At 39.6% G+C, this 18,104-nt stretch overlaps 1 protein-coding gene across 1 annotated transcript in view; it reads left to right on the top strand.

The window, feature by feature from the left end:
• Nucleotides 1-18,104, top strand: part of galnt9 (polypeptide N-acetylgalactosaminyltransferase 9) — a 48,254-nt gene that overhangs the window by 16,543 nt on the left and 13,607 nt on the right. Inside the window, exons 4-6 of the mRNA XM_041228993.1 lie at nucleotides 1,663-1,837; nucleotides 10,295-10,492; nucleotides 14,296-14,413. Of these exons, the coding sequence (XP_041084927.1) occupies nucleotides 1,663-1,837; nucleotides 10,295-10,492; nucleotides 14,296-14,413 (491 nt within the window). The remainder of the gene's footprint in view (nucleotides 1-1,662; nucleotides 1,838-10,294; nucleotides 10,493-14,295; nucleotides 14,414-18,104) is intronic.

Below are 18,104 nucleotides of genomic sequence, written 5' to 3'. Positions count from 1 at the left end.
CAGTAATTGTAGTCCCTAACTCCCTGAGACTGCTCTGATTTTATAACTGGGAAGTGATTTGGGGATGCTTGGCAATCAATTAGTTAGAATGTACTATTTGTGGTAAGCCAGGCTTGCTGGAAGGCATTATTATAAATAATGTGTTTAAAGAGGGAATAAGCTGAGTCTATGTTGGTTCATTAAAGTGTTCCCAATACAGGAGCTGTTGTAAATGAGTTGCCTTTCATCGTATTAAATATTGATTAAATACAGAAGTACTAGTGGCCAACTTTTATTTTAAACTCATTTTTATTTATTTTTTGGTAAGATTTAAATTGGTCTCTAACTACATTGCAATTCCAGTATGAATTGCACATCGGTTATATAATAATTGCATTGTAATAAACAAAAGACATTTGCCAACGTTTGTCATTTAGTTGTCCCATAATTACACAATTACAACAATTAAAGACGCTTAATTTAAAATAGAATGTGTCTTTTTTTTTTTTTTTTAAACAAACCAGGGGAAATCTTGCTGTATTCAAGTCATTGCATGTATTTAATTAAACTGTGGTAATTAAAGTCGGGATTTTTGGCAGACAGCCAAGATAAATTAATATTGTACTCCTGAATTAGTATTATTGTTATATTTCCCTTACTTTGCTATGCATTTTCTGTGTTCTATTGCTCCAGTATTTATTATTAGAGTTATTGTACTATATATTTTTCCTCAATTTGTCTTTTCCTGAATGTAAACCTGGGCACTGATCAAACATGCCATTGAAATAATGAACTCATTTAACCTTTGACACTGCTGCCCTCTGACCTCCCCTACACATATTCATAGAGAGAGAAGCACCCTTTGTGATAACAAGCATGTGACTGTCTGGGAGTGTCTTTGGGTTATTTAGAGTTTCTTAAATAAACTCTTGTGTGCCATTAGTAAACTGCCTGGGTTGTTCATATTTTCATTGAACAGCCATTTCACTCGCATTTCAACTGAATTTCCCCCCCATCTTTAAACATTAATAAATTTGAAACTGGCAGCTACACAGCTATATGGCAGGGAAGCAAAGTGACAGAAACTCACTTCCCTACCTTGAATTATATTACTGAGCTGAACAGAGACGATTTCAGGGACCTGCTGAGAATATTTCTGGCATTGATCAGTGTTTTGCATCCACAGAGTTTGTTCCAAGCAGGTAACAGCTGTAAAGGGAATTATCCATCTACTTAGAGACTACCTTTACAAATCAGAAAGATAGACCATGTATAGGACCAGCTAGGGTTATTATGATGCAGTGCAGACGTATTGGTTTGCCAGCGATACAGTTTGTTGGAAACTGCTCATCCAATTGTGATCATACAGGAGTGTCATTTTGTATGTGATTATAGTGACAAAAAATGTAAAGTGAATGAAATAATCCATGGCTTATTAAAGCACAGTGAAAAATGCAGTATGGAGCTTAAGAGTAGAGAGTTGTAGCATTGAATAACCTTGCTTAACTGATATAAGGTAGCAAACTGGTCCCACAAGGGTTGTCTGATAATATTGGAATAATCTGTCATTTTAAGCTTTTAATCATCCTGACAGGCTTAAGTCACAAACAGTTGGCCACATGATTGATCGCCAGGTTGATTCGTTTTACGTCTGCAGCTTCTTTGTCACTGTCTCTGCTGCAGTGGAGCTGAAATTCAACCTGGACCAGTATGTGAACAAGAGGTACCCGGGGCTCGTGAAAATCGTGCGCAACAGCAAGAGGGAAGGGCTGATCCGAGCCAGGATTCACGGGTGGAAGGCGGCCACGGCTCCTGTCGTGGGCTTCTTTGATGCCCACGTGGAGTTCAACATCGGCTGGTAAGTCAAGTTTTCTTAATGTGGTGCAAATATACTCTGGGTCTATGATAGGGGGGCAGTGTATACATGGTGACCCACATTGGGGTTTTACAGTTAAGAGTAAAGGTCTGTTTGACAGTAAGAAAGAGAAAGAAAATAAGGTTATGATGGAGTTATAACAGGTAGTGTTATGGGATGCACAAGAAAGAAAGAAAGAAAGAAAGAAAGAAAGAAAGAAAGAAAGAAAGAAATAATGAAAGAGCTCAGCTGTCAAGGGCACTGCTTGGTTTTGTGTACCTCTGGGGCCCAGCTTAAGGAGCTTAATGAAATAACTTCAGAGGGTCTCAACCCAATTTCCAGTTGACATCCACGCTTATCACAAAACAAGCAACACAACCAGCCTTAATTGGCACCTAGTTTGAGACTGTCAGCTCAGAGAGCCCTGAAGACAGTGTGTGGTTGAGGCTGGACAATGAAGAAATCCAGTATCCCTACACGAGATGCTATGCCTGACCTTGGGGGAAGATTATTTTCAGGTTGCCAGTACTGATACATTTAAAAAGCCCTCAAATGCTTTTCTATACGAACAATGCAGGAAAAAACAAAGGCACTTATTGTTTTTCATTTATATTTACTAACATGTGTGATGCAGGCAGAGAGCAAACCAAAGAAGTCAGCAGCAGTAATAAATAGCTCATATCCTAACAGATGTATTAGAACATAAGAAGAAGAACATAAAAAAGGTTTCTAACGATAGGAGGTCATTCGGCCCATCTTTTGGTTGTTAGTAGCTTATTGATCCCAGAATCTCATCAAGTAGCTTCTTGAAGGATCCAAGGGTGTCAGCTTCAACAACATTACTGGAGAGTTGGTTCCGGTCTCCCACAATTCTCTGTGTAAAAAAGTGCCTCCTATTTTCTGTTCTGAATGACCTTTTATCTAATCTCCATTTGTGACCTCTGGCCTTGTTTCTTTTTTCAGGTTGAAAACGTCCCCTGGGTCGACATTGTCAATACCTTGTAGAATTTTTAATAAGTGAATTAGATCGCCGCATGGTCTTCTTTGTTCAAGACTGAATAGATTCAATTATTTTAGCCTGTCTGCATATGATGTGCCTTTTAAACCAGGAATAATTCTGGTTGCTCTTCTTGACACTCTTTCTTCTTTGCATTAATTTCATCTTGAATTAAAACAAAGTGTCTTGCATGACTCAGGAATCAGTCGCACTCAGGTAGACAAATAGAAGATTGCCTCATTAGGCTGGTGTTTAAATAAGTGATGTCTTGGGGTTGATCAGCACTTTCATTTCCCAAGCTCTTTATTGCCGTGGCTTCTTCTTGAACGCTTTGTCTTTCATATGTGCTGTTGCCCCTGCCGCCTTCTTTTAAAGCCACCCCTGGTTCATATATTGTGTGGTTTTGTGTCAGTGTGTGTGTCTGTCTGTTAGATCCAGACTGTTTTTGCAATATATCAATATAGATGTGCAATGATCAGCTTCTCCATCTTGATCAGAACTGCACAAGGTCCCTCTCTGCACTGAGGTGAATACGGCTGCCTTCAGGGGAAGCTCATGGCTGGCTGCTGATAACAACAGGGACTTGGCAGGCATTGGCAGTAAAAGTGCCTCTGGATACTTTAACCCTCTCTGCATTTGATGTGCTCGGCTGGAGCAGGACTTGGGTTGCTTTGAAGGGACGAGACATTTCAGGCATCAACGCGTCTCCTTGCGTGATTCCCTCAGCAAAACGTGATGATATGGCAATGCTCTGCATGAAAGCCCAAGCCTTATCACTCATGCTTCAAAAGATTTCATTTGAATATATCAGGAGCTGTCAGATAGGGAACTCTGTGTGTGTGTGTGTGTGTGTGTGTGTGTGTGTGTGTGTGTGTGTGTGTGTGTGTGTGTTTGTGTGTGACTGCATTTAATGCATTTTAAAGTCCCCACTGGGGAAGCTGTGTGCGTTTCTGCATTACACAGTTCAGTGGTTTTGATTAGAAGGTTTTAACTCTTGCAAATATGTGTTATCTTTTGTGTCTCAGTTTATTCTGGACCCTGAAATGCTTTTTAAGGTTATTTTTTGCTGGGATTGTTGGTTACTAAGCAAAGGGCAAGTTGATCTACAGGTAAACAGAAACAACAATAGGGAATCCTCATACAGAGCAGGTTATTAAACAGGAGATTAAAATAAATATGGATCTGGAGATGATACAATGTACCAGTGTAGGGTTAGTTTCTATTATATTACTAAATACTGGACTGCAATCATAGAGTGCTCTTGAAAATCTCTCATCTAAATAGACTGTATATCAGTATGCATTCATCCTCAAGATAGTGAAAGCATTTTGCAGAATTCTCTGTCTTTTCTTTTCTGATTTTTTTTAATGTAGCCAATTGAAATTACAGAGCGTTAATGGTAGTTGCGGAGGGTCAGTAGAGGCAGTTTATAAAGCACTCTAATGAAATTCAAGCTCCACAAACTGCAGATGACCTGCAAAAATCCTTCTTATAATTATTAATTATTCCTTTGTGGTGTCGCATGCACATTTCCCTAGCAGTGTTATAAAAAAAAGCCTTTACCTTTCAAACCCTTCTAAACTATAACCCCGTAGGACTCCTCCAGTGTGCATGGTCAAAACACACGCTTTTGGACTGTGCTCAGGTTATTTACATTCAATAATATGCGTTACACAATGTTCACTTTCCAAAGAGCAGATTACTCTTCTTGCAGATGCTGTAAAGTGTACTGGTGAACTCGCATCACGTTGACAGGGCTTTCCTTTGTGAGTAATTCTGTGCTGTAATTGGATAGATGTGACTCGTTAAGGTGCCACTCGTATTTCTTGTTTAATAAAAGGTGGTGCTGGCTTTCTCATATTCTTTAATTTCCCGAATGCATTGTGCTAAGCTCCATTGGCAGGTGTGTCTGTTTCTTTCCTAGGCTCTGGCAATCTGTTGAGAGACCTACAGAACTGCATCAGTTCTCTGGATAAACTGAGCTTCCGCTGCACGTCAGGTGCAGTCGAGCAGCACAATCAAATAAAACCCCTCCTGATGTCCTGCTGTCCTTGCTGGGAGTGAGCGTTTTATATTGCGACATGTGTCAGGCTAATGGGAGCAAATTATGCTTTAAAGCGTGAGAGAGGCAAGCAGAAATACACTCCCAGCTGGATTACAGCTGGCAGGATGTCTCGGGGGTTTGCTGTTGTAGAAGGTGGGTTTAGTCAGCACAATTGCTACAAAAGGTTCTTCGTGATATAACCCTAAACCTAACCCTAACTCTTTTCTGATACAATTGTGTACTTACATATATCGTTCAAAAAGACGTACACACACAAACTACATTGTAACTATGCATATTAAAATGGTAAGTATGTGCAAGCACACATGTATTTACTAAGTAACTTCTATGTAAGTACTCAGTAATTAGAGACACAATGTAAAGTGTTACCAAGTTTGAATTCACGGGCCACCCAACCATCTTTGATACCGTAGGATTTTCTTCATTTTCCGTACATTTTTACTTGCGTCTTACTTATAAAGCCCTTCATGAATCTGGGCCTTTGTATCTGCAGGATGTGATTGCATCTCATACTCCCAGTCGCACTCTATGCTCAGCAGGTGCTGATCTTTGGTCATCCCTCGCAATCACTTAAAATCAGGAGGAGGAAGAGCTTTTAGTTGCGCGCCTCGTCTCTGGAACTCTATTCCAAGTGATATCAGAGGTGCAGCTACAATGTAATCTTTTAAGTCGGGTTTAAAGACATGTCTGTTTTCACATGCTTACGGTTAAGCTGGGTTGTTAGCCAGTTGTTTCTGGGTCTTTGCTGTAAAGCACCCAGGGATGCTTCGCATGAGGAACGCGATATAAGAGCAAATTGTATTGTATTGTATTCTGCCTATCATGCAAGCCATGTTCCTCAAATAAAGAGTTGTAAAACCTTCTGCTTTAATGTCTGTGAAAGTAGTTTATTATCTACAACATTTATTTTTAGCTGAAGGCTGTATTTGTGATTTTACGTGTACTGTATCGATTCAGGATTCGGTTCAGTGAGCTAGATTCTCAAAGCTTGTTACCAAACCGTGTTTGAATTTTAAAATAGGACTTTTCACAAAGACCCCTTTGTATTTAGATACCTGAATGTTAGTTGAATAAACGCAATTATGGGATGCATTCTCAACGCTCTTTACTCCAAATCGTCAGGAGCAATTTTCAGAAAGGATACATGCAACCCCCCAAAAATTACCAAACCAGAAAAAAACAAAAACAAAAAACAGAGACATTTGATTTAGGGGAGCAATGCAAATAGTGCTGAGCAATGTGCTCTTCGATTTAGAATTGGAATTGGTGTTTGGAGACCCTACACTGCACGTTGACCTACTGAACAATGACTAGCATTCAGTACAGTAAGTCATGTACACAAGCTCCCAAGGACAGTGTAGGAGAGACAGAGGATTACATTAAACAAGCCTATTTGAAGGAGACTGCAATCCAGTGTCCGATCCCAGCCTGGGCACTGCTCATGATAGATCTGTATCCTTCCCCATAGGGTAGTTCTGCTGAGCAATTTGTTCTGTGCATACTGATTCATCCTTTCAGCTGCACTCACAGATGTGTATTGAATGTGTTGTATAGGTTATTGCTTTCACTGGGACTGGCATTGTGAGTTCACCTGTCTGCTTCCTTAAGAGTGATGTCACTGAAATCACCTCCTGAAATCATGAGAAGTGTTGCAGCAGCTAGCAGCAGAATGACATTGGCAGCGATTAATAGGACATGAACACAGTGTATTATTATTATTATTATTATTATTATTACAAATTATTGAATTGAGAACACAGTCTTTATAGTTTGTTTTGGTCAATAAATAAAATGTCAACATGATTCATTGTACCACTCGTTAGGTCTGTAAACCCAAGATAAAAAGAAAATCCTCACCCTTCGTGTCGAGGGCACTTGACTGCTCTGGATCTTCGGCGTGTGTGATCCAGAGGTTCTGGAGTGTTCACACATCCTCACTGCCTAAAACCGATTTTCAGACTCTTGGCTTTCACTGAAACAGCATCTCTGTTACTTTACTGAAACCAGCAGTATACAGTAAGAATTAATGCATGATGAATCTCCCAATGGCAAAAATGGTTTCCGCTGTGAAGTAAACTGCTCTGACTCCTGTGTGATTTTTCTTATTTCTTTCAACCACTACAGCTGTGCACCTTGTTTCCATAGAAACTAGCTGACAGAGAAGATAACGGTGCATCCGAAATGTAAATATAATATTTGTAGTATTCCCTCCATGTAACTGTCTCTGGATAGGCTTTTAATATGACTTTGAGGGCCTGAGTGAGATCCCCAAAATGCTAAGGAGCTTAATAAGGAGCTTAATGAATTGCTTGTTGTTAGTAAAGCTCTGATACAGTCGTAGTAGGGACTGAAGTGAGAAGCCTGTACAGTGCAGCACAGCTGGGTGAGTGATACACAGAAAACAACAAGAAAGTGTCAAACACGTGCAGCTGTCTTTTATATGAATGCCATCGTATTCAGCATCAGCTCAACATGCCTGTGCTGCATGGCTAATGCAGTGAGGTATTTCAAAGGTGGCAGTGCCACTGATGAGGCATGGTAATAATGAGGTGAAAACGAGACATGCGTTTAGCCTACCTGGCAATCAGCAACAGTGTTGTGTGAGAGCAGAGCCTGCAAACCCCTGAGAAATCTCCCTGCCAACTTTAATACTGGATTCAGGAAAATAATCTTTCAAAGCCTTCACTTAAAGGCCAGTTGGTACATTTCTTCAATCTCAAACTGTAAAAAAAAAAAAAAAAATATATATATATATATATATATATATATATATATATATATATATATATATATATATATATATATATATATATACTTTAACCACTGCGCTGTCGTGTTTCATTATTTTAAGAGCCCTCTCAAGCCTCCATTGTTAAAACAATAATGTTCTCTTTGGTTATTTGCTTCATTTTGAAGGAAATTGAAATGTAAGCTGTTCCTAACCTCCGTGTTTAGTTTTTAGTTAGCTAAGGAACATGCATGGATAAAGCATGGATCTACAATGTCTGTGTTTGAAGGAGAGCAACATGGTACAATGGGGTTATATCTGTTTATATCTGCACTGAAATTGTTTCTTACTGCATTTGAATTACGCCAGAACATAAAACACATGTGAGACATCTTTAAAGAGCCCAGATGATGTTTTTAACAGCATCAAGAAATGACACTAGCAGTTGGCTAAGGTTCCTAACAGAGGTCTTCTTTATTGTTGTTTTAGACTTGTAGGTATTCTGCTGGACCCGCATTTAAAGCTGTGATAGGTGTTGGTGTTATTTTCCCTTGCAGGCTGTTGCACAGTGCAGTGCAGTCTATCTAGAGAAAGGTGGTGTCTGTTCATGAATGACTTTGTTCACATACTGCTATGTTTACACTGCAGGGGTTTTGTTAATAAAGTCCATGTTGCACCCCACATGTAGGGTGTTGAGAATGCAGAACCAGTGCTGCAGATCATTATTGATCCATCGCCTGTGGTTTTTTGACCAGCCTTTTTGGATTTTTTATTATTTTCATCCCCATCAATATCGTCACTGCCTTGAGGCACAGCATTGACCTTTACAGTCATTACAGACAGTCCTGTGGATCATTCCAGCAACCGCTAAACTTTTTAGTGCAGACAGTTTCTTTAAGGTTAAGTTGATTGTAATTGTGTGTAAGTACACATGTATTCACTCGATAACTGCTATGTAAATACACAGTAATTAGAGACACTTAATGTAAAGAAACGATTGCAGTTACATACTTGCAATAACAGCCAGTGCAAGCCTGGCTGACAATAAGCTACACTGTGCAGAGCTTCCTAAAGAACTCCATATGGACACTTCTGTCAGCAGTTTCCCTCCCCTCCCCTCCTCCTCCGTCCCGCACAGATCTGTAACTCTATGGTCAACGGCAGCAGTTTTTAAGATCCGAGACCATTGGGCCCAAAAGTAAATAAAACCTTGAGAGCGCGCCAAGGCAGTTATTCTTCATGTTTCCAGCCAAATGTCTCAGGAGCTGCCTTTGCTGAGGTCGTAAATTTAATTTGTATACATCCAGATCCTCTCGGGCCACATTTGTAATGGCCTGGTGACTTGTGGATAATCCATTTTCCTGCAGATTACTAGGATGCTTTATAGAGGGATGCTCTGGTGATGATGGGTGATGTCACATCTGAGAGGTTTACTTTGTGTGCGACCTTCCTGTTCATACTTTAGAGCAGAGCTCTCCAGCCTTTGTGGCTAAACGAACCTTACAGATGACCGGGAAGTTCTTTAAGAGACTTGCATCTACAGAAAAAAACAACTGATCATCCAGCCTTCACCTTAAAATAACCCATTTAAAAGCTTATTATTTTAATATAATATAGCTGCAATTGTTTTTCTTCAAAACTCAACGTGTGTGCAGTAAAATACATGCTATATATGGTCGTCTAATTATTTATTTGCTTGTTGCCTTTAACCTTTACAAAGACACTCCAAGCCAGTCTTTGTTTTTAATCAAAAGCACACATTGTGCATTGACTTGTGAAATTGTAGCACATCCAGTAGGATATACCTGAACGGCACATTCCCTTAATGCAGCTGGGAATCTCCAGCATGACTGCACTGTAACAGCTTGATATTAATGCAAATCCGCTCTGGTTTCTCTGTCTCACGGTCTCGTTTACACAGCATTATCTAGCTTGATCAAAGTTAGATGTGACAGTAGGGATGTGCACGTTTCCGGTTCTGAAATCAGGGCAACAGCGTCAGTAATTACATCAGCAACTGGCTTGGGTATCTGTAGGACTCATGAGGCATCCTCATTAATCGTAAAAACCATACATGGGTTTTGAATGTTAATTCAGAGGGTAACTGCACAGTTCTCTTAATTACAGTGACACAACTGGTAAACCATTGTCTAGAGCTCTTTCTCCTATGTGTTTGCATTAGTAGCCCTGTTGTTTATTCTGAAATCGATATACTGTGCCCTAACTTAGCGAGGGAGCAGCAAACATATATATAGCATTACAAAAAGCAGCATTGTCCTCTATCACCACAGCAATGTGTCCTCTATCTCCACAGCAATGTGTCCTCTATCACCACAGCAATGTGTCCTCTATCTCCACAGCAATGTGTCCTCTATCTCCACAGCAATGTGTCCTCTGTCACCACCTCAATGTGTCCTCTATCTCCACAGCAATGTGTCCTCTATCTCCACAGCAATGTGTCCTCTATCACTACAGCAATGTGTCCTCTATCTCCACAGAAATGTGTCCTCTATCTCCACAGCAATGTGTCCTCTATCACCACAGCAATGTGTCCTCTATCACCACAGCAATTTGTCCTCTATCACCACCTGTCCTTGGTGAAGCACGGATTGCAAGGAGTGTTGCCTCCCCTCTTGACAAGCTTCAATGTTCTCTGTCCTTTCTTTCCAGGGCTGAACCGATTCTGAGCAGAGTTAGGGAGGACCGCACCCGCATCCTGCTCCCGGCCATTGACAACATCAAGTACAACACGTTCGAGGTGCAGCAGTACGCCAATGCAGCCCACGGCTATAACTGGGGGCTGTGGTGCATGTACATCATCCCGCCCCAGGACTGGCTGGACAAGGGAGACGAGACAGCTCCCATTAGGTAGGGAGAATGAGGCCCTTTACAAAAACAATGAGCTTGCTAAAGCTTTACAAGCCAAGGCTATTTAAAAACCCATTACATTATAGCATGTGATTATTTATTATTATTATTATTATTATTATTATTATTATTATTATTATTATTATTATTATTAAGGGTGTGACCTGGAAGTTCAGCATAATGGATGTTTTATGGTGGCCCCTTCCACATCCAGGTGTTGTGCCTCTTGAGACTCTCATCAGTAGAACGTGCAGATTCGTGTCGATATTCCCAGTGTGCCGACGGAGGTCCTTCGGAGTTCAAATACACCTTGGAACTGAACGACCAAACTGACAGTTCAACCTTTCGGACGTCTCCTAGAGAATGGCACGGTGTAGGCGGCTTGCAAGGGCACGGTGCTCTTACAGTCTGAGAATCCTTCATACTGGTCACGGCTGCAATGCAGGAAGCCATCAACTTTATGTTTAAATTGGATTGGCTGAGATTTAGTGATCTGCAAGTTAATAAATGATATGACATCTCAGGGGTCTACCTTAGTGCAACACGCCAGAGAAAGCAGAGGGTTAAAGCTGAGTGGACCATGGATTTGCTTCACCTCCTGTTCCTGTAACCCTTTGTTGATCTGCCAGTGATATGCCAGCACTAGGTCATGTGCATTTCTGATTGAACTGGTTAATCACAAAACACGTGCACCGTGTTCAAATTCACAGGGGTTTGGAGCCTCCCCCCAAAAAACTATAAACAAATTCCACAGTGCAGTATAGGACTGACGCATAATCAAAATTGTGTACATATATATATATATATATATATATATATATATATATATATATATATATATATATATATATATATATATATATATAGTGCAAGAAGATTTGCACAGTAGGCACATTGTAACTATACATAATAACATTGTAATTGTGTGTAAGTACACATGTATTTACTAGGTAACTTCTATGTATAATCATAGCAACTAGAAATACAATGTAAAGTGTTAAAACAACATGAATTGACATTCTACTGTTCCCTTGTTACAGTATTTTAATGACTTTTTTACACAAAATATTTATGGTGATGCATTATTGAGTGGTCCTTACACAGTAAAAGTGTACTAATTACTGCCATCTACTGCACATGTGTAAATGATTGAATCATAATAGGGGAGTGTAGAATAATAGATCCATTAATAAATAATAGCAAACTGCAATACCAGTAAAGTGGACACAGAGTACCTACAGTACTAAGCTGTGTGGCTGAATTGTTCTGCATTAAGCAATGAGAAGCATTCTTTCAGAAACAAGCATCTCAGACCTGGTATTTAGGTTTCTACAAGCTGCTTAAAAACATTTTTTTTTTTAAATTGCTGTTCACGTAAATTTGAAATGTCCTCGAAATAGCTTCATCTGCAGCTTGTTCATGCTTTTCCCGAATTCGAATGATCAACCGTTTGCACAAACAAGAATCATGGCAATTCACAGTGACACCCAGAATGCACCACACTCAATCTCCATAATGGGGTTTGTATAGATTTTTCTTTTTCCATTCATCTAGCGGTACAGATCCTGCGCGTTGTAATTTCGGTGGATGTATTGGCTAGGGGTCCCAGTCTAGTGCCAGTAAGATCTGGTTTTGAAATGTATTATTTTATTTAATGGGGTTGTTATGGCAATGGTGCATTTCAGCAGCGCATGTGTTTTGTTGATTGCCTAATCCAGCTGTGATTGCAACTAGAAGAACGCTGTCAGTGTAAATAAATGAGATACATGCAATTAGTATGCTGTCAACGTGCAGTCCTTTCAAGCGCAGAGTACTTTGTTGTCCAAGGTTGGGTTCAACAAGCGCCATGGAATCAATTTATAATTCCCTTCATGTTTTCTTTAAATGGCATCTTTCACAATGCAGCTGATATTTTCAAGTTCCGGTTGAGCAGTCGCATTAATATGGATTTTTAATTAAATCAATGTTTTCCACAACTGCGGCTTGTCTCCCATCAGAAGCCATTAAACAATAACAGTTGCTTCCGTGCTATTGAGCAAGAATTGTACGTTGTTTTGAGCTTCAGTGACTGTGAAGAGTTATTGACTTCACAGTGGAAAGAAGAGAACTGCTTTCAGGGTGCATGTGGGCTCTAGGGGTTTGTCTAGAAAATGAAAACCGTAACAGCAGGAAAATATGGCAGTCAGATTTTACAAATACTTTTTTTTTCCACCCTCGGCTCAGTTAAAGTTATTTGTCAGCCTGTCAAATAAAAGGCCTAGCTGTTATAAACAGCACTTTAGATCACAAATGGAGACTTGAGAATTCAGCGTTCCAATTTCTTACTGTCTTGTGCTCCGTGTAGCTGAGAGTAACTGTCCCAAAAGTATTATGAATTCACAAAGGAAAGTCAATGGTGTAAGCGATTTCTTTAAAGAGTAATTCGATTGAAATAGAGTCTTCAAAGCAAGATCCTCTACTCTTCATGCATGGCATACATTTGAATTGTCTGTTCGTCAGCTACAGTACTTGTTCATTTTCTTTTGCAGTTTGTTATTCTAGTGGCAGTGAATGATTTATGATGGGGGCTGGCCCTGTATATTGACTAAAAAGTTAAAAACCCTTATTGGACAACATTTAATTGTAATACGGCACTGAGCATTGATGTAACACACTCGACTCCAGAGATTCCTAGAATAGGATTTATCATTCAAAGTGAGTTATCTGCTGTATGTATCTTTTTTGCTATTTTGTTGATGCAGCATTAATATACTGTAAGAACCTTGACAGGAAGCTGTTATAAAAATGAATAGGCTTCAACCATTCCACATTCTATTAATAATAATAATATTTTTATATAGCGCCTTTCATAGCGGTAGGATGTGAACTGTGCTTTATATGCAGAGTCACTTACAGTAGGACATTGATTTAACATCTCATCCGCAGGATGGAGCACAAGGAGGTGAAGTGACTTGCACAGGGTCACACAGTGAGTCAGTTAGTGGCAGAGGTGTGATTTGAAGTGGTGACCTGCTGGTTACGAGCCCTGAACTTCAACCACTGGACCACACTGCCTCCATAGGCCAATGGGTTTCCCTTATTCTGAAGATACAGTGGCCTCCTTTGAATTGAACCTGCTCAGATATTATACTCATTACACAGCCCAGAACCCCAGAGGAATATTTGCACTTACATGTCATAACAATGTTATTGTGCTTAGTTACACTGTACAAATTAATTAACAGTGTGCTTACTACATATAAACCAGATCCACCATTTGCGCTGAAGCCTATCCCTAAAACATACCGAATTTGGGTATATTCAGCTGTTCTTTTATGACACATATAGCACATAATAAACCTACAGTCACAAGCTTTTACTAGGGGCCTCCTACTAGAATGAATACAGTACAACATTCTAGAATTTGCAAAGTGGCTGTCTGATTGGAATGTAACAAAGAAGGGAGAACAGAATTAGAATTACTGGGATGGAACCAGGGACAGCCTTGTACTCTTTAAGCTGCTGCTGCTCGTGTCCCATGAGGGAGAGCAAGGCAATAGAGCATGTGATGCGGCACTGCAGGTCAGGGCTGCCAACACAAGCACTGTGCAGAGCTGGGCTGGAGCACATTGGACAATGCTTAACCTCACATCTGAACACCAAATACAAATACTTTGAATATAACAAGAAATAAAGGAATACATGATATGTTCTGTTCCACTACTTCTTCTTCTTCTTCTTCTTTAAGAGCATGTCTGTCAGCCTACAGAGAAAGTGCGTATTTGGCATTATAAAATCATTAAATGTCAGCCTTTTTTTTCTAGGACACCGGCAATGATTGGCTGTTCGTTTGTGGTGGACCGCAGCTACTTTGGAGAAATTGGTCTCCTGGATCCAGGAATGGAGGTTTACGGAGGGGAAAACATAGAACTAGGCATGAGGGTAGGTGACAGGAAGAAAATCAATTTCCATATAACACAAAACACCTGCCCTAACGGTGGGATCCATCCCTGATATGTTTAGCAAAGAGTTAACTTCGTAAAAAGTAAATGCATCCATACATAGGAATCAAAGTGTCTATAACAGTATACTGGCACAATACGTAACATGGCTTGTCAGTGTATTCAGGGTAGAATAAAGCATAGCTACACCACTTCATCCAATGCAGTTAATCCAATCCGTTTGTCTTTTTTTAATAGATGGAAAGCATTTAAGCAGTTTGAAAGAATGCATTTTTCTCACTTGTGTTTATGAGAAGACCTGGGTTCCCTTGAACTTGTGAATGGAAATGAATGAACTCTTGGGTTCACTTTAGCGCTCACAGGTTGGGTTAATTTCAGAAGCTCAGCTCAGAATGGCTGGGCTTGATTTAAGCACCCTCAAGAAGTGAACTTGCTTCATCAACGGCTTTTAGATCTGGCAAGACTGAAAGTCTTTTTTTTTTTGTACAATCTCATTTGCCTGTAGCAACTGATGTCTGTCATCAAGGTTTGCAACAGGCATACGTCATAAATGTTTTCTCACATTAGACCAGAAGTCATTCTGCTGAGGCGTGGCAATTCAGTTTGTAAATGTGATAAACCCCCTGGGTTCTAAAGGATTCAAGTCTGCAGGATAGTTTAGATGAGTTACGCATTGGGGGGGTTCATCCAGCATCGGCATTATTGGATATGCTATTAAATACACTGTAATTAAAGTGCTACGCAAATATTAGAAATACAACGCTACAAAGATGAGCTATACCTTTGCTGTAGGTAGAGTATCATGGGGTGATTGCAGTGAGATCATCAGACAGGGATTAATACTGCTAACACTGATAGAAGACAGTTGTATTGCATCACATCACACGCTATCGTCCTTGCAGTTGTATTGCATCACATCACACACTATCGTCCTTGCAGTTGTATTGCATCACATCACACGCTATCGTCCTTGCAGTTGTATTGCATCACATCACACGCTATCGTCCTTGCAGTTGTATTGCATCACATCACACACTATCGTCCTTGCAGTTGTATTGCATCACATCACACACTATCGTCCTTGCAGTTGTATTGCATCACATCACACACTATCGTCCTTGCAGTTGTATTGCATCACATCACACACTATCGTCCTTGCAGTTGTATTGCATCACATCACACACTATCGTCCTTGCAGTTGTATTGCATCACATCACACACTATCGTCCTTGCAGTTGTATTGCATCACATCACACACTATCGTCCTTGCAGTTGTATTGCATCACATCACACACTATCGTCCTTGCAGTTGTATTGCATCACATCACACGCTATCGTCCTTGCAGTTCTATTGCATCACATCACACACTATCGTCCTTGCGGTTGTATTGCATCACATCACACACTATCGTCCTTGCAGTTGTATTGCATCACATCACACACTATCGTCCTTGCAGTTGTACTGCTTCTACACAACACACACAGTGCAGCACTTAGCAGGTCGCTGTCTATTATATCCTGCTGCTTTCTTGCAGTGTTTCAAACACAGCACTCAAAAACAAGTTGTGCTCCCCATACTCCTCACTTGATACGTAACCTTGACTCTCTAGGAGAGGGCAGTTTTAAGGGTGGTGCTTTATTAAAATGGCGACTCCAAAAAAAACAAACAAAAACATGCACGCTAAGGCTGTTGTTTTATTTGCTGTAAAAATAACATTTTTTAGGAATTTTGAACAGAATTATTGACGCGGCATTGAACTACTTAACTGACCCCATTTTGGAACATCAGAGCGACATGGCATTTAGTTGATTGCTTTTTCCCAGAACCAGCATTTTTTTTAGGACGGAATGTGTTTTTATCAGTTAATGGGACTAAGAACATATTTTCTAAATTCTGTGACCTTTTTCATTTAAGTAAAGACAGTTTGCATCATCCTTAACAGAAACATTGTAATTATATATGCAATAAAGAATGATATGAATGGATTGACATGAACAAATATATAGAAATGCTGCTACAATTCCTCGCTGAATTGTAAAGTTGTGCAATGTATACCTGACAAGAACAAATGGCTTTGTCAGTGCAATACAGAAACCTCCAGTCCTGGGATGTGAATGGATTACAGTATTCATAAAAGACCATCTGGTATTGAGCCACCATTTCTCTTTCTCAATTCATAAATTACTTGGAAAGCAGGAATCGATTCCTTCACTTGATTATTTACTTCTTGGTTTATTAAGGTATTAAAGTCAATGCCACCTCTAATAGTGTGCATAGCTGGGATAGTACATGTTGTATTTACACATGCTGTGTTGTGCGATATAATGACACATGCAGTTACCATGTAATTACAATCAAGTTTATTAAGTTTGTATTTGAATTGAAAGAAAGTGCTGCATAGTCTGTTTAAATCTTTGCCTTACAGCATGTGTTAAACACCCGATTTATCTCTTGTGGTTTTACAAACTAGTTTCATTGTCAAAAGACCCTGTTCACTTGGTCGGTCTATTTATAACTGTAAAAACCTTCATGAGACACACCAAACATTGTCTAAAATAACAGCATTGAATGAATGGCTAATGGCACTGGGCTAATATGGGCACAGCCCATACATCACTGTGCTGTAAAGCCTTTTCTAAAAAATATATTACCTTTCATTTAACATTAACATTGGGAAATGTCAAATGACTAATTGCTTCCGTTTCAAGCTTATTGTAAAATGAAATTGACAAGTCTTCAAGAAAAATCTATGGGAAGAAACAGGTCATGTTAAAGCCCTTGTGCTCTCTTCAAGGGATGCAGCCCTTCATTTCTCTCACCTTGTAACTTTTTATAATTAGGTTTTACACTTGGATTGTGGTGGAACCTATTACTTTTATTTTAAATATGAAATCTTAATTTAAATAAATATTAATTTCCTAAAGCGCCTCCTGCTCTAAATGGAAAGCTATGTGTCAGTTAAATGTGTTGCTTAAAAATGAACATTAAAAACACTGAATTAATTCATAAGAATTGAATGAACTTCAAAAAGGCTGTCATATAAACTGTCTGTCACTTTTAGAGATCCACTGATAATTCACTGTACTCTGCAGTCCAATGGAATACATTTCCAATGGAATTCACATTTTGATGACTTTTTTTTTTTAAAAGCTGTTGGCAAAAAAAAAAGCTTGTCGTAGTGAAAAACAAGAACATACAGTCCTGGTGTACATATTACCTGTATAAAAATATCTTTCTAACCCACACCGTGCCCCCGGGAGACTGGGAACAGCTTTTTATTCTCACTCATTCAAATTCAGTTAGGCGCAGACCTCAAGAGCCACACACGCAATGTCAAATAAATACAATAGTATGCAGGACAGAGGAAAAAGCACACAGTACTACAAAGTACAGTCCAAAGCAAATAATACATAACTTCATTCTTCTTGGTAACGAGTTTCCTCGTTGACAGATAAAGATCGGGTTCAGCCCTCAGTGCTGATTGTGAAACAAGGCCAGCAGCTTGCTTTATTGGAAATGTGTTGATAATTTATTTCAATCCTGTCCCAGCCTAAGGTAACTGATGGTGTGCAGTGACCAGTCCCAGTTGTTGGAGGTCAGAGAGTCAGAAAAAAAAGTACAAGAAATGCTGACATTTTTGAAAAGGGCTCCCAAGTCACTGGTTAGCACT

Source organism: Polyodon spathula, chromosome 25 (assembly GCF_017654505.1).
Source record: "Polyodon spathula isolate WHYD16114869_AA chromosome 25, ASM1765450v1, whole genome shotgun sequence".
NCBI classification, from domain to species: Eukaryota; Metazoa; Chordata; class Actinopteri; order Acipenseriformes; family Polyodontidae; genus Polyodon; species Polyodon spathula.
The sequence above is the reverse complement of the archived record's forward strand: the minus strand, read 5'-3'. Positions and strand labels throughout refer to the sequence as shown.